This window comes from Nothobranchius furzeri, chromosome 18, assembly GCF_043380555.1.
Source record: "Nothobranchius furzeri strain GRZ-AD chromosome 18, NfurGRZ-RIMD1, whole genome shotgun sequence".
In the NCBI taxonomy this organism is placed as follows: Eukaryota; Metazoa; Chordata; class Actinopteri; order Cyprinodontiformes; family Nothobranchiidae; genus Nothobranchius; species Nothobranchius furzeri.
Genome location: NC_091758.1, coordinates 28,410,209 through 28,433,033, shown reverse-complemented (window position 1 = coordinate 28,433,033; position 22,825 = coordinate 28,410,209). Strand labels below are relative to the sequence as shown.

General features: G+C 40.8%; 4 protein-coding genes across 9 annotated transcripts in view; 2 read left to right on the top strand and 2 right to left on the bottom strand.

Moving 5' to 3' along the window:
- Nucleotides 1-4,349, bottom strand: part of wdr25 (WD repeat domain 25) — a 34,263-nt gene extending 29,914 nt beyond the window's left edge. The window contains exons 1-2 of one of the 2 annotated variants that reach the window (XM_015969894.3): nucleotides 4,196-4,349; nucleotides 2,599-3,192 (exon numbers count right to left, since the gene is read on the bottom strand). In XM_015969894.3, the coding sequence (XP_015825380.3) occupies nucleotides 2,599-3,186 (588 nt within the window). In that variant the 5' untranslated portion in view covers nucleotides 3,187-3,192; nucleotides 4,196-4,349. Of the gene's footprint in view, nucleotides 1-1,821; nucleotides 2,282-2,598; nucleotides 3,193-4,195 lie in introns of those variants that run through there. The other variant, XM_054741660.2, reaches the window with a different exon arrangement.
- wars1 (tryptophanyl-tRNA synthetase 1) lies at nucleotides 2,296-9,585 on the top strand. 2 transcript variants are annotated; one of them, XM_054741658.2, is made up of 11 exons: nucleotides 2,296-2,384; nucleotides 5,036-5,156; nucleotides 5,637-5,853; nucleotides 5,935-6,043; nucleotides 6,189-6,308; nucleotides 6,435-6,617; nucleotides 7,883-7,983; nucleotides 8,109-8,221; nucleotides 8,294-8,467; nucleotides 8,551-8,691; nucleotides 8,800-9,585. In XM_054741658.2, the coding sequence occupies exons 1-11, from the start codon at nucleotides 2,311-2,313 to the stop codon at nucleotides 8,956-8,958; spliced, it is 1,512 nt and encodes a 503-aa protein (XP_054597633.2). In that variant the 5' UTR covers nucleotides 2,296-2,310; the 3' UTR covers nucleotides 8,959-9,585. The 2 variants fall into 2 exon arrangements, with proteins under 2 accessions (XP_054597633.2, XP_015825379.1); XM_015969893.3 differs by lacking the exon at nucleotides 2,296-2,384 and adding an exon at nucleotides 4,535-4,692.
- A 1,123-nt stretch (nucleotides 9,586-10,708) lies between these two features.
- On the top strand, nucleotides 10,709-20,709 carry slc25a29l (solute carrier family 25 member 29-like). Of its 3 annotated transcripts, none has more exons than XM_015969901.3 (4): nucleotides 10,709-11,243; nucleotides 12,343-12,386; nucleotides 13,358-13,441; nucleotides 18,640-20,709. In XM_015969901.3, the coding sequence occupies exons 1-4, from the start codon at nucleotides 11,210-11,212 to the stop codon at nucleotides 19,408-19,410; spliced, it is 933 nt and encodes a 310-aa protein (XP_015825387.3). In that variant the 5' UTR covers nucleotides 10,709-11,209; the 3' UTR covers nucleotides 19,411-20,709. The 3 variants fall into 3 exon arrangements, with proteins under 3 accessions (XP_015825387.3, XP_054597641.2, XP_070402977.1); XM_054741666.2 differs by having other exon boundaries at nucleotides 12,343-13,075; XM_070546876.1 differs by lacking the exon at nucleotides 10,709-11,243 and adding an exon at nucleotides 12,970-13,075 and having other exon boundaries at nucleotides 12,369-12,386.
- Nucleotides 20,710-20,884: 175 nt separating this feature from the next.
- fancm (FA complementation group M) overlaps nucleotides 20,885-22,825 on the bottom strand; it is a 39,094-nt gene continuing 37,153 nt past the window's right edge. For both annotated transcript variants that reach the window (XM_054741653.2, XM_054741654.2), the window contains exons 20-23: nucleotides 22,235-22,747; nucleotides 21,836-22,157; nucleotides 21,439-21,733; nucleotides 20,885-21,341 (exon numbers count right to left, since the gene is read on the bottom strand). In XM_054741653.2, the coding sequence (XP_054597628.2) occupies nucleotides 21,215-21,341; nucleotides 21,439-21,733; nucleotides 21,836-22,157; nucleotides 22,235-22,747 (1,257 nt within the window). In that variant the 3' untranslated portion in view covers nucleotides 20,885-21,214. The remainder of the gene's footprint in view (nucleotides 21,342-21,438; nucleotides 21,734-21,835; nucleotides 22,158-22,234; nucleotides 22,748-22,825) is intronic.

Here is a 22,825-nt window from a genome sequence, read left to right as displayed (position 1 = left end):
GTCGATTGGTGCGTTTCCATCGGCTGTGAAAAGACACATTTTAGAGGCGTCCATAAGCGTAGTGACATGTTGCTCTGCTAAATTTACCTTCAAACCTTCCGTCAGGAATCTTGGCGTGACCTTTGGCCCAGCTCTCACCCTGGATTCTCATGTCAGTTCTCTTGTTCGCTCTTCCTTCTTCCATCTCAGGAACATTGCTAAGCTGAGTCCCATTCTGTCCCGCTCAGAACTTGAGACAGTTCTCCACACCTTCATCTCCTCACGCTTAGACTACTGTAACTCTCTTTTCACGTGTCTGAGCAGAACCTCCCTGAACCGTCTACAGGTGGTTCAGAATGCCTGTGCTCAGCTTCTGACCAAGTCCTCCAAACACACCCACATCACCCCACTTCTCCTCCAGCTTCACTGGCTGCCAGTCAGCCTCAGGGTTCACTTCAAGATCCTGGTTCTGGTCTATAGGGCCTTACATGGACAAGCACCATCTTACATTGGTGATCTTCTTAGTCCCTACACCCCCAGCAGGTCCCTGAGGTCCAGTGATCAAAGCCTACTGGTTGTGCAGCACCAGGCTAAAAACCAAAGTGACAGATCATTTGCTGCTGTGGCCCCCAGACTCTGGAACTCTCTCCCCCTGAGCCTGAGATCAGTGGACTCAGTGGTCTCCTTTAAAAAGCAGCTGAAGACTCACTTGTTCAAGCTGGCTTTTGTATGACCTTCTTCACCACTCTCTCTTTATTCTGCTCTCCCCACCTATTCCACCTTCCTCGGGATCCACTGATTTCCCTCTTTCCTAGTCACTCTCTCTCTCTTTCTTAACATTTTTTTCTTTTAAATCGCAATTGCCTATTCTTGCTCATTTTAAATATATTTTTAAACATTTTCAAAATGCTTTTTTTCTATTTTTACAATTTTTATATTTTTGTTTTTGTTTTTGTGAAGCACCTCATGATTTTTATCTTGAGGCGCTATAGAAATGATATTTTCTTCTTCTTCTTCTTCTTCTTCTACCTTTTGAGTATATTCTTCATGAGTGACGCTTCCAGAAGACGTCAAGCTCAAGAGGTTCAGAAAGGGTCAGACAGGAAGTCGAACACCAGAGCAGCATACAACATCTGGCAACTTTCAGAATAAAATACTTTATCCTTGCTTTTTATTGTGTAAAATTGCAAAGTCACACATGGTCTTGCAATTCTACAGAGACTGTGCGACCTCGCGGGAGCAGCTGTGTGGAACGCTGTCGCTGCTGCTGATTCACATCTAACGCATCTGGTGGGAAGCCAAGGTAACGCTGGCTGTGACTTGGAAGCATCTGGTGTGAGTTTTCCAATTAAAACTAAAAATTAATAACTAAAACTTGCAAATATCATCTCTCTTACAGTGTCTCTTCTCCCCTCTATTGTGGTTTATAATATTTCGCCAGATTCTTGTCGCTACGAACCAATAATGTAGAAATAACTCACAAAAGCTGGGTGACTGTTTTCCTGACGGAGGATAAAAAAACTGACAGATCGAGTTTATAAACACAAAACGTCTGACTGGTTTTAGACGTCTCTTGAATTTGTTTCAAACCGTGAAATACATAAAAATCATCTTTGATCCCGGGAGCAAAAGAGAGAGCTAGCACGTTGTTGCTATGGTTACAATTTTACCAAAACCAGACACAAACGAGATTTTCTGTGACCCCAGCGCGAAAACATCTACACACTTACTGAACAACCTGCTGGTATATTTGTGTTATTGTCGTAGAAAATGTAACTGTTCTCTGAAGAAGGAGCTGCGCCCGTGGAGAGGAGCATCACTGTCCTTGTAAAACAAACGTACCTCAAGCAGCAAACACACAACTTGCTGTTTTGTGGGATAAATCTTGACATTTAAATATTTTGCAGCTGAAAGTGAGCAGAAGGTGGCTGGTTTCACAGAGAGCATTAGGCTTGACATTCTGAGACAGAGAAGATAATCCTTGCATGCAAACAACCGGGTCTTCCCCTCCACTCATCCTCCTCTAGTCCGCCCCGCCTGCTGCACACAGCCCTTTTCCAGGTGCCAGGCCAGGTGGCTCCACTTGTATGATTATGCAAATGAGCTCATTCATATTTAAATAATTAATTAGTCTGTGTTCTCCAAGGATATTGGCGTGGTACGTGACTTCATACTGGTAGAGAAACATTTAGACAGATAGCCGCGCTGCTTTGACCTTTGCGGCCAGACTAGAGGGAAGAGGGATTGTTTTCCAGGTGTGAAATAATGAAAAGAGAGGGAGGGCGAACAACAGAGAGTGAGACAAAGAACAGGAAAAAAGGAGGGAGAGATATGAAAGCCCTCGTGGGTCCTGACACACATTCGTCTGACGGTGACGGACATGGTTCTGAAGAGAGCGGCTTGTGGTAAATGTATAAATTGAGGCAGCAGAGCAGAAATCATGTTTTTCTTTCTGGCTCTGTGTTGGGGACTCAGTGTAGGTTTAGTCCTCTTTAGCTTTCCACATGCACCAGCCTTCAATGCCTCAGATTTGTTTATTTGGATTTATATTCATGGGTCTGTATTACAAAAACGTCAGAGCTTTCTGAGTGAAAAATCAATGGTGGCTGCTGTTTTTACCTTGAATGTCTTGTCCATGGAGGCAGACAGCAGCAGGTGACTGAGACTGAGGACAGGACACCACTGCACTGTGTTAACTGGGCCATGGTGGCCTTCCAGGCTCATCAGAAGTTTCCTTGGTATTCCTGCTGCTCCGGGCTTCTCATCGAGATACTGCTTCAGCCTTGCTGACAGATCTGAGAGAATTCGATTCTGGCGGGTCTGAGGGCCTACGACTGGCTCTGATGGGTGCTTTGGATCTGCTGGATCTGCAGAAAGGACTTGTCTCTGTCTCTTAGGGACATAGGGTCTAACACCAGAATAAACAGCTGCCGGCCTTTTTCCTGAACTGGACCCATCACTGAAACTTGGAAAGCAGAGAGGAGTCTGTTGCTTGTCTCCAGTTTCACATGGATGAGAGTAAAAATGCAACGCAGAACTGCTTCCTTTTGCCTCTAGAACAGTCTGGTCACAGAACAAAGTGGCGGCATCTTGGTTCCCCTCGCATGTCGGAGTTTGGACAAGAACTGATGTTCTCTTCTCCCTTTGGTCAAAAGATTCCTCTTCTGATTCTGAATCTTCATAAGCCACCAAAGAAGACATCTTCATGTGACACTACAAATGACAGAAAAAAGTGTTTAATATTTACACACTACAGGTCCTAGGCTGCCATCTAGTGGCCACTTTAGTTTTTACAACACCTTCAGGGTAATTTACCAATAATGTACCGTGTGTGGACGTTATGAATATTTTAGAGCAAAGCAAAGCCTAACATATTTAGATTGATTATTCTAAATTAAAATCTAACTAATTCTAAAAAATCTAAACCATTTCAAATGGCAATGTATGCTCACTAAATGCATCCTTTAGATCAGCTTTTATATATATATATATATATATATATATATATATATATATATATATATATATATATATATCACTATAAATATATTAAATTCACAGCTGATTTTACACATTTAGGGGAAAAAATCTATCATTATAAATCATAAATGACGTTGTTTTTTAAAGCTTAATAAAATATAAAGAACTTTGCTTTATTATCAAAAATGTTGAGCATTGTACTGGGAATAAGTAAGTAGGTGACTGAATGAATAAATGAGTGAACGAATGAATGAACGAATTAATGAATGAATGAATGAATGAATGAATGAACCTTAAACTGTCTTGAATACATAAAATAGCTGTGACCAATCTTGGTCCTCGAGGGCCACCATCCAGCATATTTCTCGGCTCCAATACCTGATTGTAACCATTGATTAACGGGCTTCTTCAGGGCTTAATCACCTGTTGGTTAAGCAACTGAACCATGGAAACAGTGTTGAGGCAGAAACCCACCAAAACAAATGTAAACTAATTTGGTGGTGCACACAAAGTGTGTTGCAGGTTACTGTTAATACTATAAAAGTGTCATGAACTGAAATGAATAAGACAGCAACAAAGCTAACCCATAGACTTATGTCACTTAACAAGTTACATATTATTACTTAATTTACGACATTTTTTCAAAGTAGTTTCCCTCTCTGTAGCAATTTTAGCTAACTCTTCCTGCCTTCATTTCTTTCTGTGAAATTAATATCGCCAACACTTAAAAACATACCTAGGAAAAGCCATCCATTGCTGTACCTGCGGTCTGAAGATTTCATCAGTTTATTTAACACCTGAGCATGAATTTTATTTTCAATGTCCAACATCCCGCAAAATAATTTCAGCATTTGTGGATTTTCGGAATAAAATAAACTTCCGGTTTCCCACTGAAAGTCCAACCCTTTCTACAGCTATACAAACTTTTAATCTGAAATTTGCCGGTAAGAACAAAAAGTATGTCATTTTCTTCCGCGATTTCCTTTACTGGACAACTACATTAATGATTTTCACATAAAAAGAAAGAATAATAAGGCAATTTTTTCTTATTGATCGTTAAAAAAGTATAACTTAGTTTTCAGGTTGTGCGTTCACATAATGATCTTCTTTGTAACGATGCCGGAACTTAAGAACAAACATTTTTTTATTTGGGGAAGACATTGATTGACGCACAAACTCAAGCTGATGCAAGTTGAATGAAAAAGCTGTTAGTTGTGTGGACAGTTTTACACGGTAGGCTTGCAAGGCATACTTTTAATCTAAAAATTTTATCTGTTTAATTAAATAATGTAATTTCAGTTATGCCAACATTGAATGATTATATCTGTTTATGGTAATTATCGTGAAGATCTAGTATTTGTACGATTAGCTACTAGCTCTTACAAATGAGCTGTTATGTGTTGCCATATGGGGTGTCTTTACTGCTTTAGAAGGATTTACAAGGATGCCAGATTATTTAATTGATCGGTATTATACTTAAATGCTTGACAGATAGTGTAACATTTCTTTATTTTCGTGTTGATAGTGGTTTTTGTTCGTATTAACAATCATGCTTGCTTTGCTGTTTTCTGGCCAGTGTGAAGAAGATGACAGACTGTCAAGAAGGGGAAGGAGCCAAGACTCCGATGGAGCTTTATGAGAGACTGAGTGTACAAGGAGATAAAGTCCGGTCGTTGAAAACAGCTAAAGCAGAGAAGGTAAATTATGTAATTTTTCTGATTAAGATGAATGCATATGTTCCTAAATATTAAATTCAATTCAAAAATACTTTATTAATCCCAGAGGGAAATTGATTGATATTGTGGAAACATGAGTCTCATTTTCTGGAACCTACACAGTAATGTACCAGGAGACTAAATTACTCTGTTTATATCTTAATAATTTACCTCAAGCTTATACATTAATGGCTATTTATTTAAAATGCAGTATAGAAAGGTTTCACTTTTAATTTCAATACGAAAGTAAAACCATTGGTGTTTCTGTTTGTGGGTGATTGTTTTTATACCTCTAATTCACTTGTTTTGGAACAAAACATGGAAAATGTATTTAGGCTACACCCCAGGACAGCTTATTCATTTAGACTCCTTTAGCAACTTTTTTTTTTTTTTTGCATAAAGTTTTTGCTCGTTTCATCAGCTCTCTGCGTGTTGTCTAATTATTTTGTTTTGATTCTCGAGGCTGAAATCGATTCTGCCATCCAGCTGCTGTTAAAGCTGAAAACGGACTATAAGCAGGTGACGGGTCAGGATTATAAAGCAGGATGCCCGCCATCAGAAAACATGAATGTTTCAGATAACGGGCCGGCAGCAGATGGCACAGGTGATGAAGACTCAGTTGATCCGTGGAATGTTTCAACCACCAACGCCAAAGGAGTTGATTACGACAAACTCATAGGTAAGATTCTTTTGTCCCTTTAGGTCTAAAAGCTAAATTAAGCTGCATGGAGGATACACAGATTGTTTTGTGTGTTTTTAGTGAGGTTTGGCAGCACTAAGATTGAAAAGGACCTGGTGGATAGAATAGAAAAAGTGTCTGGGCAGAAACCTCACCGCTTTCTACGAAGAGGAATTTTCTTCTCCCACAGGTTTTTCTTTGTTCTTTGCTAATATCAGGCTCATCCCTTCTAGCTAGCAAAATAACCTAACAGTCATACTCTGGTTCTTTAATGATATTTACGGAGGAATGATGCCATAATCAAAACATCTCTTTATTTTTGCCGGATTCTGCAGAGATATGCATCAAGTGCTCGATGCATATGAGAAAAACAAGTCCTTCTACCTTTACACGGGCAGAGGTCCGTCCTCAGAAGCCATGCATGTTGGTCACCTCATCCCCTTCATCTTCACAAAGTGAGTTCTCTCTCAGTAACATGTAAATACAACACTGCTCATTTTGGTTTTATTAGATCAAATAAACAATTGATCTAACATATTTTTAATCTTAACCTTTACCTCAATATCACCCATTTCTTTAAGATGGCTTCAAGATGTGTTTGATATCCCCTTGGTGATCCAGATGACTGATGATGAGAAGTATCTGTGGAAGGATCTAACGTTAGAAGAATGCCACCGCTTTACTCTTGAAAATGCCAAAGACATAATTGCCTGTGGCTTTGATGTCAACAAGACCTTCATCTTCTCTGACCTGGAATACATGGGGTAAAAACACGAGTTTTGACCAACAGCACCATCCTTAAATGGATACTTTTCTACTTTTTCATATTTTTAAATCATTGTCCCTTATATGTGCTAAAATTACCCTTTACATGGTTAACAAAATGTCGCTCAGACCCCCCACCGCCCTCTGTGGCCCGAATATCACACTTTCAGCTTCAGAGTGGCGGGCCTGTTAGACTTAGGAAAATCGAGCTGACATACCTGGCGCTGCAGTCTGGTTCCAGCATGTTTCCTGCATGTTTTAGATCATGAACACAGCTGATCTGTTTAATTTAATGATGAATCACTTCTGTAGACACTAATGAAGGTTGAGGAGACATTTCAGCTGTTAGGTTAAGGTGCTAAAAAGACGAACGCACAACGAGGAGATAAGTTTTGCTTTTGGTTCTACAAATAAACACTAGGGGGTGCTAAAAGCAAGCAAAAACGCCTAATGCCCCTTTAAAGTCTTTTTCCAGAGTATTTCTCTTATCCGATGGCACCATCTAGTGGCTGACAAGCATATCACACAAACAGTCTCTTGATCTGTTTTTTTAAGATGACGACTTCAAATTTGTTGTTTGTAAATGTGCTTCTGTAGCCGACAAACTGAGTCAAAACACATTGTTTTACAAGTATTATTCTCATGTCATGTTGTGTTTTCATATATTTATATTTTATAGACTTACTTGTCCGTGAAAAGTTCAACTCTGCATCAGCCGAGATATTCCTTAAATTTGAAGCATGTAAGCGGTAGTCTTAACGCTATTGGTTAGTTCTGGTCGGCGCTCAGTTTCCTATTGCACGGGGCTCTGCAGGGCAGGGGGCGTGCGTAGCAAAAACAAAAAAAAGATGTGTTGCTTTCATTACATCACAGTACATGATAAGACAGTCACTTTTATGGATTTCTGAAAAATCATACCTGATTTCTGAAAGGGAAAAACTCCAGAAAGCTGCTTTAAGGGTTCTGAAGTTGTGTAGGTTGGAAGAGATCTGTACAGAAAAGTAAGAATATAGCCTCAGTGTAATAAATTGTATCTGAAATGATTCTAAGAACGGGGATTGAGGAAAGATAAGTCTCCAATTATCACTTAATAGCTAAAAATTATAGAATTTTTTCTCTCTAAAGGTTTAAAATATAAATATGGTATAGAAAAAATCACATTTTGCTAATCAAAATATATTTTTAAGAGACAAAACGGACATTTTTCTCCTGTTCATCTGCATGAAATAGTTTTTTTAAACTTATTTTAATTTACTTTCAACAGTGCGTCCCCTGAGTTCTACAGAAATGTGGTGAAGATCCAGAAGCATGTGACATTTAATCAGGTGAAAGGCATCTTTGGCTTCACGGACAGTGACTGCATAGGTAAGGCAACAGAAGACTCATTAGAAGAATCATCAGAAATGTGTTCTTATATCAGTTCCTACTCACAATTCTGTATTCCCCGGGTTGTTAAGTGTCGTAAATACTCCAATATTTGACTCATCCAGGAAAAATCTGCTTCCCAGCCATCCAGGCAGCTCCATCCTTCAGTAACTCTTTTCCTCAGATCTTCGGAGGGAGAAAAGACGTGCAGTGCCTCATCCCTTGTGCCATAGATCAGGTTGGGACAACAGCATTAAATGATATGCACGTTGGACAGGATGTGATCTTTGTTGTCCCATCTCTCACCCAGGATCCGTACTTCCGGATGACACGTGACGTCGCTCCAAGGATCGGTTATCCAAAACCGGCCCTGCTGCACTCCACCTTCTTCCCTGCCCTGCAGGGGGCGCAGACAAAGATGAGCGCCAGTGATGTCAACTCCTCCATCTTCCTCACTGACACGCCGAAGCAGATCAAGAACAAGGTCGCGTTTAATCACGTCTTTTTTAAAAAAATCTGAGTTGCTTGGTTGTTTCTCTGACGTATCGGACCCGTTATTCTTTACAGATCAATAAACACGCTTTTTCAGGAGGAAAAGACACGGTGGAAGAGCACAGGAAGTACGGTGGCAACCCAGAAGTAGACGTCTCTTTTATGTATCTGACCTTCTTCCTCGAGGATGACGAACAGTTGGAGAAAATCCGACAGGTGAGGAAGGAAAAAAGGCAACAAATCCGATTGCTCCACTCTGTTTAGCATTCTTCTCTGCTCCCCCGGCTGATTTACTCCCATTCTTATCATTTCCTCTCGTTGCAGGACTACTCAAGCGGAGCCATCCTAACGGGAGAACTTAAGAAGATTTTGATTGAGACTCTGCAGCCGATGATCGCCCAGCATCAGGAGAGACGCAAACAAGTCAACGAGGAGATTGTGAAGCAGTTCATGACGCCTCGGCCTTTAAATTTTAACTTGTAGCTCAGTGGAGGTTTTATCATTTAAAATGCGAGGAAACCATTGAGAACTTCACGCCAAGATACAAATGTCATGTTCATGTGTTCATAGCTGCAGGTCTGGAAGGTGAATAAAGTGGAAAAATGTGCATTTAAAAAAAATCTGCTTAATAACTAAGGTGTGCACGATGACATTGACTGTGCAGATGTTGGATTGTGATCAATAACTGTAAATATAAAATTATTAGCAGCCAATATGAAACAAGGTGTAATACCAAGCTATCTGAAGATTTAAGCACTTATCAGTAGCTAGGTTTACATGCAGAGCAATTGTCTGATTATTGATGGGATTCAAAAAAGATAAATCTGATTTATTTAATTTAGAAGATTTATAGTTTATTTCAAATCCCGTTTCTGTGTAATGAGACAAACCCCCATGTCCTGCTGTGTTGTTGCAACGTCTGTATCCAAATGTGTAATTGCATCAAATCCTTCAGATCACAAAATTGTTGCTCAAGTGTTCTTTTTATCTGCATCCTTCACTCTGGCACCTGTTTCTTGGAAGAAAATCAGATTAAATAGAATATTCAACAGTGCTGGTAAGATAAATGTGATTATGCCCAAATAAAATCAGAATACTCCACACAGCTAACTCTGTTGCGCACTGTGAATGCATGACTAAATAACCAGGAAACGCTGTTCAGGGCTGCTTTGTATGGAAATGCAGCCACAATTTTTTTCAGTTGGGATTAAAGCAGAAAGATTTACAAACGAGTTGAATTCATGTTTGTGTAATCCTGGTCTAAATAAAACACAAAACTAATCCAGATTATAACAGTTGAAGTTTTGGCTATTTCTAAAAAAATGACAATTGGCTCCTTTTAAATTTCTAGAGGTGCGTGTTGAATGTAAATCAAGTTATTTGGAATAATCCGTAAGAAACAGGGCAGATTAGGACGATTATTCTGTAATTTCTATGAGTTATTTGGGTTTGTAAGCAATGTTTTATATCTGGTAACCATGTCTACCTTTCAGATTTCAGTCTTCAGCACATGTTGAAATATGTAAATTACTCATCTTCGGAAATTAATATCTTGCTCTCAGCTGAGTTGACTGGTGACTCGGGGTCATGTCATCTGTTAAGTCAGTTAAGCCGTAAAAATCTGCTGTCACAAAGGATGGATTAATTTATTGGCACAGAAAAGAGATTTATTTATGTACAGTCTATGGGGAAAGCCTAGTTTTGTCTAGGTGACAGACACACCTCATCACCTCTAGATAAAGGATGTTACATTCAGGTGAACTTTTCTCTGATTTGATCACCGTTTGAACACTCTGTAGCCAACAGATTGTTAAATTTTAGACCAATGCAGCTGAGACGTTTTGTTCTGTTCTGCGTGTGCAGAAAGTATCTAGATGTTCAGAGAATTCCAAACACTTATAAAGCGTCTTGGTTCTGGGGCCCTTCCGGGAAACATTTGTCCTATAATGTTGAAGTCGCACTAGAAAGGTTTGAAGGCTTGTTTGACCTTAATTTCTGCTTCGTATTGTTCCGTTTTAGAGCTGTAAACAAGTTGGACCGGGTTTTCAGGAGAAACTTTTGCAGGTGTACAGGAAGTTCCACGTTGTGTTCGGGTTCCTGAACGTGTCACGTGCGCCTTAGATGTGGGTAGTTCAACGCTGACCTCAGGTCAGTTCTGAGTATGATCGGGGTTATGCAGGCATTCGGTGCTTGCTGCACACACGCTGGCACCGCGGGTGATAACAGTGTTGATTTTGATGCTGACGGGATCATCTATGACAATTATAAGCCCCGTTTTAACCCGGCAGCAGCCAATGGGTGTGGGGGGCGGACGGGAACAGCCAGGGGAGTTGTCTGCTCACGGCTAAGCCGATTGGGCTGTCTCAAAAAGGGCAAGCACGCTCCCTCTTTACGCCGTGAGCCTCCGCCTTCTGGCGCGGTACAGAAATAGAAAACGTTGGCAGGAAGAGGAGCTCTAGTAGTGGTGGAGGCATTCATTAAGGCGATTTCCCCCCCCACGCTGAGAATCTGGATAATTTATTTAGCGTGGAGTAGTTCCTTATCTCCGTTTCGATCGACATCAACAGGGGGTGAAATAAGTAGCCGCGCAGCCTGGCTGACCACCAAGCCGGAGGGTTGTAAATAGCCGGTTTATCAATAATTTTCTGACAAGCCTCTCTTCAGTTCTCTCAATTACACATCATTGCCGTTACGTTAAATCTACACCTTCCAACATTTACGTTTTTGTGAGGGAATGGCACTGGACTTCGCAGCTGGATGTATAGGAGGTAAGTGGTTTCAGCTAGCCCCGGTTAGCATCGGTGGCTAGCGTTAGCCGTCTCAGTTATTTTCCATCGTTTCTCGAGGCGCGGACGGTTTCTGCACGTAGCTGTGGCACACCGGACAGTCAGAGCTAGCAGATTACTGGACGGCATGAACAAGCAACTGTGCAAAGGAGAATCTGAAAACGCATTTATTTAGCTGAAATTATTTTAAAACCGCGGTGCAATTTTGTACATTCCATTTCTGCAGCTCTAAAATATGAACTAATTGTTTTTAGACTCTAAAATTGCGGAAATAATCTCAATATGACTGCAAAATCCTGTTTTTTTTTCTTTTCAGAAATTACCAGATGGAGCCTTTTTCTCTTATATTATATTATGACCCTCATCATGTCAGATTAGGGAGTTGCTCTTTGCATAAATGCTTTTCTAGAGGTCAACAACATTTTCTTCTTTGTAAAGATCTAGTTTGAATAATTCCAAGGTTGCATCACCCAGAATGACCTGACAGCGTTGTAAACTAGTTCCTATAAGCAAGCAATAACCATGATTTAATCATTTTTCAATGCAAATGTTTGGTTTTATTAGAATCAAACATCATTTGATGGCATTCACAATTGGAGTTAATTAAAATTCTACTAATATGCATGTTAGTTCGTGATGAGGTGGCAGACGTAGACACAGCTTGGCTTTTCCCACATGCCTACTGTGTCAGAAAGCCATTTCTAGATGGAGCAACATTTTTTGGCGATAGGAGGAGATCGTTGACATCAGTCAAGGCCAGGCCACTGGAAAGCTGTCGTCACTGGCAGCAGAGCAGTGACCAGCTGATAGCTTAACTCAATATCACTTTGGTCACTGTGGTCTGATTTATACCAGGTGAGTCTTCAGATCATGACACCCATTTTTTCTTAAATCAAACCCCGTTATCCATCTGTCATCGACCAGTCGGGGGTGCGTCGTTGTACTTTTCAACAAATCTTGAAGTTTAAACAACTCTTGAGTGTGGAGATTGTAACTCTTGCAGACACGAGTCCACAAATGAGTGATGTAAATTAATTTTTTTTATGTTAAACTATTTAAACCCTGTCTTGTGTATTTCCAGGTGCTGCTGGTGTTTTGGTGGGGCATCCGTTCGACACTGTAAAGGTGGGTTTCTGCTCCTTCCTCTCCATCATAAACTTTTAAGGTTCGCTGTTTTGGCGTTGAATAGTAGAAAGTCAGACAACTTTACCGGCAGCCTGAATGCCAATCGAGGTAATCTGAACGTACACAATCACACCGCTGACAAAAAGAATAAAATAATTACACTTGACTGGTTTTAAATCTTTTAAAAATATCTTTAAAATGTGCCAGAAATCAGAGTTAGACGGCCTCCACTTCATAAAACTATTGATGCAGCTTTGCAAATGGAGACGTTCATCTCAGTTTAGGCAAAAATTTCTGTTTTGTGCAATTTGGTTTAAATAATAAAAGATTTCTGTAAATAAACCTGAATATTCCCAACTCTAGATCAAAAACAGTAATTTATTAACCACCCTAAAGGCTGACTAAGGTCTGCAGGTATAAATCATCCACTTAAGGTGTTAGAAATGTGGCAAGGTGAGGGAGGTCCAGGACTGATCTCACGATTGTGTGAATTTGTTGCATCTGCTTTAGAGGCGCACACACATGGTGAATGGTTTGGTTGTAGTTATTTTACACCTTGCTTTTAATGTCGTTTCTCCCTGAGCCGGTGTCTGCTTGGGGCCGGGGGCGGCTGTCTTTAACAGCTACAGTGTCACTGTGTTGTAGATGAGAGAGAGAAATAAACAGCCTCTCCACGGAAATGTGACCTAGTAAGTATGGTCCAGGTCTTTCTTTCTCTCACCCAAATGTCCTGTCTTGAGTTTTAGAGATGTATAAAACGAAGAAAGCATCTTTTTCTGTTTTTCTTTACTCAAATTCATGCTCTATTAAATTGTTTTAGCTTTTATTTTTCCTCCCACTTGTTTCACCCCATAGGCTCTTTTTTGTTATTTAACCTTTTGAAAATGTGTTTATTTTACACTTTTGGTTTGTCTTCTTTGGTGGTAACCTTTTTTTTTCCACGTGACTAACGTTAGCGATGTCTTTCACAGGTGCGGCTTCAGGTTCAAAATGTGGACAAACCTCTGTACCGTGGGACGTTTCACTGCTTTCAGTCAATCATACGCCAGGAATCGGTAACCTTTAATTTTTCATTTACCCTTTAAATTGAACACCTTTTTGAATGTATTTACAACTTTTGAGGAACATGTAATTTTCATCGTGTTGCTGATCATCAAAGTGTCTGGTTACTGTGTGTGTGTGTGTGTGTGGGGGGGGGGGGGGTTGACAGGCAAAGGATATGTGTGTCTTAGCATGGCTCAGAGACAACCTATTCCTATGTGGGCTAAATAAAGCTTCGGGTGTTGTGCTATTTGTAGAATATGCTCGGTTATCTGGCTGTCGCGTGTGGTGAAATAGAGTTTTGAATCTCATTGAGTAAGTTCTACACCAGCTGGTGTCGACCAATTTCAACACTTTAAAGGGGATGTGTTATGACTTTATTTTAGCTATAATAATTCTTTTATCTATACAAAACATGTTTGAGTTTTTTCACAAAATCCCTCAAATAAAGCAATCTTTGCAGCGCCATGACATTTTCAGTACCTTCTACAATGAGCCATTTTACGGCTCTGTCACTTAAAATACAAGCTGCTGCTGGTCACGCCCACCCATTCCCTGATTGGCTGGGCTTTATCACAATAAAAATGTAAGATATGGGTTACATTCCTACTTCCTATACAAACAGTGTTATAATTAAAGCACTGTGTCCAGAAATCACTTCAGTTGGGTCCTGTTTGTACCCACAAGTGTTAAATTGCTCATTTTACATGCACGAAAATCTTGCCAACACACCCCTAACAGCACCAAGGCCGCATTCCAATACTCGCCCTGCGGTCTTTAGCAAAGTGGACTTGGAGAAAGTGCGCTGCAAGGCTTCGAGTGCGTAGTACACACGTGTGCAAATAATTGCGGAATTGAGAAGGGGAGTACTGCGTCATCGACCGCAACAAATGCCGGGATGCTGGTTGCTGTGATACTTAGTTGTTTTTTTTAAACCTTTAACAACTTTCAAACAACCAACTAAATTATTTGAAATTAATTTACATTTCTTGCTGCTTTGTCTTAAAGTTTCAGAGCATCAACTTATCATCCTAAAATTAACTAATTTCATTAGAAAATACGTGTTTTCAGAAAAGGAACTTGAGCCTTTTCTCCCGCAGCAATGGATTGTGGGTAATACACAGCGATGCAGACTTGGGTGAAGTATGGATAAAGGGTGCTAAAAGGGGCATTATTAACTTTCACATTTGAGAATCAAGACACCCTACGCACTCGCACCTCTGGTCGGGATCACGCAATTGAAGGGTGCCAGGTGTGAGTATTGGGATTGGGCCAAACAACTTCCCAGTTAACCTATTTACATCTGAACTGTGACAGAAACACAAAATCATTATTTAAAAAGACTTTCATCTCCTTCTGCCTACTTGACAAGGCGAGTGAGTACAGCTACCTCTGTCGTTTGATCACTAATCCTGCTGTGGATTTCCCAATGCCTCAAGGCAATCTGCCTCGAAGTGGTTTGCACACCCTTAGATTTTCGCATATTGTTGCTGGGATGGCCATCGAACAGTAGATGGTAGAATGTCTCCAGCTATCATTTTGTGCTTATCTGGAGTCGGCTCACAGGGGCAGCAGCCTAAGCAGAGAAGCCCAAACTTCCTTCTCCTGACCACTTTCAGCGCAAGCTCGTCCGGTGGAATCCTAAGGCATTCCCAGGCCAGCTGAGAACCTTAGTCTCTCTAGCATGTTCTTGCTCTCTCTTTAAATCAACATGTCATATTCTAAACAGTATTAGTATCTGGGGTGAAAGGGTTTCTATGCCAATCTCCCCTATTGTGACATCACAATCAGGTACTTTTTGAAATTGCTTGTTTTTGGCATAATTCCTAAACCAATCACCAATAGAAAATCTGTGGACTTTTTTAAACATTTAGAGGCAGTAGAGACTCGCATGGCAGAACAAAAAGGTGCAAAAAAGTCATTTGCATTACATGTCCCTTTTTTAAAAGAAATTAGGTGTAAAGCAATCGGTGCTACAGACAATCTAACTCGAGAGTTCTGAATGTACGTGTTTGCTTTCAAGTCAACATCATCGTTATGACTAAAAAAGTTGTTTTCACACTCTTACTTCTACGGTGGCCTTGGGCTTTAACCATCGATCTACATATATGGACAATGGGTTTCCATAGGCTCCAATAAAAAGTTTTTGTACTAAAATGGGAGGTGGCCACCACCACCAATGTCACAGGTTCCATCAAGGCCAGACTATTCCATAAAAGGGAAGAGAGGTGGAGCTGAGGGTGGGGCTGTAAGGCTGGGATCAACTGATGACACCCAGTCGAACTAGCTACAAGCTAACCTGAAGCTAACCCAAAGCTAATGCGGAGGTGGTAGCTAAGCTAACGGAGGTAGCAACCTAGCTACAACCGGAGTTAACTGTGCACAACACCAGAGCTTCTGAGTCAGAGATACGTCGGGCTGACCGCTGGGTAAAACCGGGTGGAACACAGAGGTCTCCGAGACCTCCACAAGCCGGCAGCCACACAGCAGACAAGCGCCGCTGCGATCTGAGATGCGCAGAGCTGCCGCTGGGGAGAACCGGGTGGAAAGGTTTCCATCCCAGAGCTCCACAAGCCGTCAGCTTTCTGAGCCGCATTGTGGGGGCCTGGCTTTAACGTGACATAAAAGATAGATAGATAGATAGATAGATATTTTTATTCGGTCAACAACGACAATTTTTCAGTTTTACATAAAAGTAATCAAGCAACCGAAAAAAGGAATAGGTTGAAGCCTAGTGGCTTATAATTAGCCTATCCTTAACTCCCACAGACATAATCAAATCCTTAACCAAGGCTGATAGCTAAGATGCATAACATTTAAAGAAAAAACAATGATAAATCAAGAAATCAAATCAACACAAGGTTGGACATCAAACTAAGTTTCTATAACTTTGGAAGATGTAATTTTTTAAAATTTTCTTGAAAAACGACAAAGAATAACACATCTTCAGTTCATCATTAAGTCCATTCCATAACTTCACTCCCAAAACCGACACACATCTATACTTCGCATTAGTTCTCACTTTAGGTATTTCAAACATATAAGACCCCCTCAAATCATATTTTCCATCTCTTAATTTAAACATACTTAAAATACAAATTGGAACATTCTTTTTCACCACTCTATACATCATTTCTAAAGTTTTAAGATATATAATGTCCTTAAATTTTAACACAGCTGATCCTACGAAAAATTGTTTTGTGGACTCCCTATATCCAGCTTTATTTATTATTCTAATAGCTCTTTTTTGCAATTTAAAAATTGAATCCAGATATGTTTTGTATGTTTTCCCCCAAATTTCCACACAATAACTCATATAAGGCAAGCAAAGGGAAGTGTACAATAAATAAAGGCAGCTCTTGTGCAATAAATCTCTTGTTTTATAAAGATTAGAAATAGACTTAGATAATTTCCGTTTCACATGATCTATGTGAGACTTCCAACAAAGTTTATCATCAATTATTACTCCTAAAAAATTAGTCTCATTTACTCGTTCAATTTCAACATTATTTAGATTTAATTTTACTTCAATATTATTCTTAATACCTCCAAACAACATAAATTTAGTTTTACTTTCATTCAGTGATAGTTTATTAAATACAAACCATCTATTTAACTTCATCAATTCTATTTCCACTGTTTTCAGTAATTCCTTTATGTTATCTCCAGAACAAAATAAGTTTGTATCATCAGCAAACATCACATATTTTAAAATATCACTAGCTGTACAAATATCATTTATATAAAGTAAAAATAGCTTTGGTCCCAACACCGATCCTTGCGGAACTCCACAAGTTACTTGTCTAAGTTTAGATTTCATATTATTAATACTCACATATTGGAACCTTCTTTCCAAGTAACTATTTAACCAAAGTTGTACAACACCTCTTAAACCAAATCTTTCACATTTCTGTAACAGTAAAGAATGATCTATCGTATCGAAGGCTTTGCGTAAATCAATGAACACACCTATTCCAATCTGTTTTTTATCCACAATTGTTGCAATATTTTCAATAAATTCCATTACTGCTAGAGATGTTGATCGATTTCTTCTGAACCCATACTGATGGTCATTCAATAAATCATATTTTTCAAGAAAAGAATTTAGTCTGTTTTCAAATAGTTTTTCAAGAATCTTTGAAAATGTAGGCAGCAAAGATACTGGTCTATAATTTGACACAACCTGTTTATCTCCATTTTTATATATTGGGATCACTTTGGCAATTTTCATTTTATCTGGAAAAATTCCGGTTTGAAATGATTGGTTACAAATATAAGTTAACGGTTGAAGGATACTATGAAGAACTTCTTTAACTAATGACATATCAAGGCCGTCACAATCCATGGATTTTTTACTCTTAAATTTACTCACCACATCTATAATATCACTCTCACAGACTCCTCCAAGAAACATTGAGTTGCATTTATAAGAAGTAAAATTTAAAAATTTGTCATCATGTCAAGACTGAACTAAGTTGCACGAGTCTTGCGCTGCTTCACGCCGGAAGCATCAGTGGTGTGGAATGTCACTGCTTCAAATTGAATCCATTAGTCTACGGGGTTGATTCAAACCAGCTGCAACGCAGAAAGTTTCTGGTGCGTCTCAGAAGCAGTGTGCCACGATGTCCCGCATAAAGATGTGATTGGATTCTATTTTTGCCATGAGCCGCTTCTAGGGCTAGACAGGAAGTCACACATGGTTTCAGTAAAAAACCCTCTGGTAATTTTCAAAATATGACTATTGCATAGATGCAATTTTGTATCCATGTAGATTACGTCTATATGTGACCTAGCTACCTGTTAAGTCCCGACATCGCTGGAAAGGTGCGACTGTGTGTTTTTCATGGCTTTGATCTCAACAGTGGAGAGGAACAACATATTTGAAATTAAACTGCGGCATCAAACTTAATTTCCTTCCTTTTGGTCTAATGGCGGATGTTATAAACAAAATGTGACCTTTGAAGTCACGAGGGATCTTGTTATCTCACGAGTCTAGCAAAAAGCACAGCGGAGAAGTCGCTCAGCAGCTGAGACTCCCAGTGTGTACTGACACGCAGCGAAGCTCACAAGTAAACTGTTCCACTGATGCTTCCATCAGGGTTACTCTACGTATGAAACACACCTTTGGCTTCTTGTCAGTAGACTTATCGTGTGCAATAAGGAGACCAGCTTATGTGTGTGGCTCAGTCGTTGCATGTCTTCTTCTTTGCAGATGTTGGGTTTGTATAAAGGCATCGGCTCTCCAATGATGGGGCTGACGTTCATCAATGCCATAGTTTTTGGTGTCCAAGGCAACGCCATGCGGCATCTTGGCCGCGACACACCGCTCAACCAGTTCCTGGCTGGGGCGGCAGCTGGAGCCATTCAGTGTGTCATCTGCTGCCCGATGGAGCTGGCCAAGACGCGCATGCAGATGCAAGGGACTGGAGAGAAGAAGTCTAAGAGGAAGATGTACAAGAACTCTCTGGACTGCCTGGTGAGGATCTACAACAAAGAGGGATTCAAAGGGATCAACCGCGGTATGGTTACCACCCTGCTGCGCGAGACGCCGGGCTTCGGTGTGTATTTCCTCACGTATGACGTGCTGACGTGTTCGCTGGGCTGTGAGCCAGAAGACCCCTACATGATCCCAAAGCTGCTGTTTGCCGGCGGGATGTCGGGCATCGCCTCCTGGCTCTCCACCTACCCCGTGGACGTGATCAAGTCGCGCCTTCAGGCGGACGGGGTCGGGGGCGTGAACAAGTACAGCAGCATCATGGACTGTGTCAGGCAGAGCTTACAGAAGGAAGGCTGGAGGGTTTTTACACGCGGACTCACGTCTACGTTGCTCCGTGCGTTTCCAGTTAACGCCACCACGTTTGCCACTGTGACTTTGTTTTTGATGTACATGCGGCAGGAAGAAGAATGTAGCATGCAGAACTCTGAGCCGCCGTGCGTGCAGCTGCAGCCTCTGCCGCAGCAGCCGCAGCCGACCAGCATGTGAGTCGTTAAAATCGTCGACAAACCCGTAGATCAAAGTTAAAGCAGATCTGTGATCTGTTTACAGGCATCTAATGAACAACTGAGTCGGTAAGCGTCTGGCCAGGTCTGCCACTTGTGGTATTTAAAGAATATAAATATATAATTAGGCTAAAAGCTGCTTTTGTATATACGGTTTCTTCTGAACTACAGATATTTTTTGTACATATAGTGAGTTTTAAATTTATTAGGAATCTAAAACGTAGAGTCTTTGTCTTTGCTGCTGTTTACTAGTGTCCGGTATTTGATGCCTCCACTTTTGTTCCCATCTATATTAATGTGCTACCAAAAATTAAGAGTCAAGCATGCACGAATCAGTGCATCACATTTGCTTCCGTTCAATGACAATTTAAAATATTTTATTTTTGGGTTGTTGACCAAAGCTGTTCATCTCAGTTTGAATGCATTTTAGCATCCTGCAGTAACGGTTACAAATATCAACAGTTGGTTACGACAATAATTGTTATATGTACCCTTCTTTGCCCATAAAGTCTGACGAATTTAATCTAAATTATTGCTGCTGTCTTAAGGTTTATTCAAGTGTTACGTTAGAATAAACGTTTCACCTCAAAACCAAACTTGCAGCTTCTGTTGCAGATGTAATTTAGATTAAAACATCAAATATAAACAATCTTATTTCAACAATCTGAGTACTTGCATGAATGTCATAGTGACAAAAAAAGCACCTTAAGGATTCTTAACCACGGGCATGGTTGAGAACACAATGGTAATCAGAAACCATTTATATTTTGTATTTCCTGCTGAGGCAACATTTAACTGGAATGTTGGGCTAATAGGTCGGCCTGTTTTGAAAGTGGGGTTTTAAAAATCCCAAATGTATATTTTATCCTGCCTGTAGATGTTGGTTGTAAGCCCCAGGTTGTCCACAAGGGGGCAGTATCTGAGCAGTTGTGTGCATCCATTTTGCACATTATCCCTCCAGGTGAAAGTTTACCTGAGATTGCATCTCTTACATTGTTTGGGGGTTGCCCAAAGATGGCGATGTACATATTAAGGGAATGTCTTTTTTTTTCTGTCTTAGATTTCTTTAGGTTTTAATTTTACTGTAATTGCTAGTTTTTTTTAAGAGTTTGTCTTTGCAGGTGGAGCAGTCTTTATATCTTCCTGAAATGAGCTGCTTAAAATGACGAATGTTACCTTTGCATCCTGTACTTTACTGTATACGACACGTTGCACCCGAGTAGCACATCCACATGTAGTTCTTTATGAAGACTGCTCAAATAAAAGACTTGTTTTAAATAAATGTGTTGTTTTTAGCTGAATGTAAAGATCTGTGTGAGATATCAGACATTTAACTTCTCCATACAGGATAAGTGGAGAATGGAAAACTGACAATGACCAGTTTAAGAGTCAAAGCTGACCCCTAGTGGTTATCAAGAGGCAGCACAGTCACACTTTAGAAGGAAAAATCAGCAGTGTGTAAAAAATCTGGGTATTTATTAAAGAAATCTTAAAAATATTTCTGTTATGCACTGAAAACAAATCTGTACATTATTTTACAAATTAAATATCCAAGTGTTGATACTTGATTGAGCTCCTGATCTTAGTGTTGATAGGCTCACCATCAGGGTGAATTATAGAAAACTCAAACATTGCTTCTACTATATTATTAAAATATGTGTTTTTTTTAATGTGCAAAGACAAAATCAACGCTCTTATTGAGGCAATACAGTTACATAGTAACGAACGTCTTGTTCCTCCAAAGGCTGAAAACAGATAAGTTATGAAAAATAAACCAGATTGACTCATCAGGTGTTGTTTCCCGTTTTCGGTGTGTTCACAAGGAACGAGTCGCAGGAGTAGCGCAGGAAGCGATAGATCTCCTCGGCTCTGGATCGACTCATGTTGCCTCCTTTCTGTATGGCTTCAACTGGGCTGCAGGTGCAAAACACGTAGGTGAGCAAAAAAATAAATAAAAAATGGAGGTGCTCTTTTTTTAATTATAAAATTCTGCGCGTCATGCTTCCTTTACCTGTCTATTAGCTGGGCGATCGAATGAAAGTTGTGGCTCAAGTTGAGAGCGTGGGCGTAGTTGACTGAAGGGATGCTCAAATACATCTGCAGGACCTGCTGCCTGTGCTGCCCTTTGACCTCCAGCGGTACAGTGATGCCCTGACCTTTACGGTGCTCCAGTCTGGCTAAATCCATCAGCAGGACGGCCGTGTCCTCAGCGCCATCGCTCCAGAGCAGTCGCACCCCTGCAGACACCAGTGCTGCCACCATGTTGTCATAGTAACGCGTGCGCTGGAACGGCCGGGACGTCTCACCTGAAACAGATTATTCAAAAACAGATCGGATACTTGAAATCTCAAAAGATGTTTCCCATCCATCCATCAAATCTGGCAGTGTGCCGTCATTTTTTAACGTACCCGTCTTGGTTCGATCTTTCTCCACAATCAGGCACACACGATCAAACAGCACCTGCAGGCCGGTGACTCTTTCCACCAGTCTCTTCCGGTTCTGCATTGCAGCCACGTCTGACTGGCTGTGCCTCTCCACCGCCATGCGGTTGCTGACGATGAAGTAGCTGCCGTCCAGCGAGCAGATGTGGACGGTTGCGGCATGCCGCTGGCGTAGGATACTCATCAGCTCTACTCCGCTGCTGATGCAGCGGCTGTCCACCAGAATGCACACAGAGCCAGACGTTGAAGGCGACCCCTTTTCCGCTGACTGACTTTGCGCAGAGGATTTCTGAAGAGCAGCAGAAGAAAAGCATGAAGACATCGTTGCAGAAACAGGCGCGCTTCTTCCTGATCTTCCGATCATACCTGCGGTTCTTTTTTCGACACAGACTCCTCAAAGTCAAGCTCGTCAGAGAGAAGATGTTGACTTTCCAACTTCTGGAACATTTTCTGTTCTTCACTCGATGAGCGAATCGGTACTTTACTCAACGACGACGCTCTGGATGATGAAGATGAAGAGGACGCAGCTTGTGTCTGGTTTTGCTGCAAGTGGACAACACTCCCTGTTGCACTCGGATCCACCATCTTCCTCCCTTCCTCCTCCTCTTCACTAGAATCATTAATGCGTATGACTCGGGTGCGTTTGGTTTTCACACCAGCTCTCTGCTCGGGTGGAGGTTCACTTCTGGTCTTGCTGTCTGCCCTTGTTCTGTGCAGAAAAACACGTCTTCTGGTTGCGTACTGCCTCCTCCCATCCACACACGAGTCCTCGGGCATAAGCTCAACATCTTCAACCTCTTCCTCGTTGCTCTCCAGCTCCTCTTCATCGCTTCCAACTACAAAGCTGTCCTCTGCATACGTCTCATCCTGCTCAGGAACCTGGTCACACACAAAAAAATTCTATAAAATGGGCTGAAAACGCTCTTTGTGTACATCGTCTAAGACATTTAGGAATAG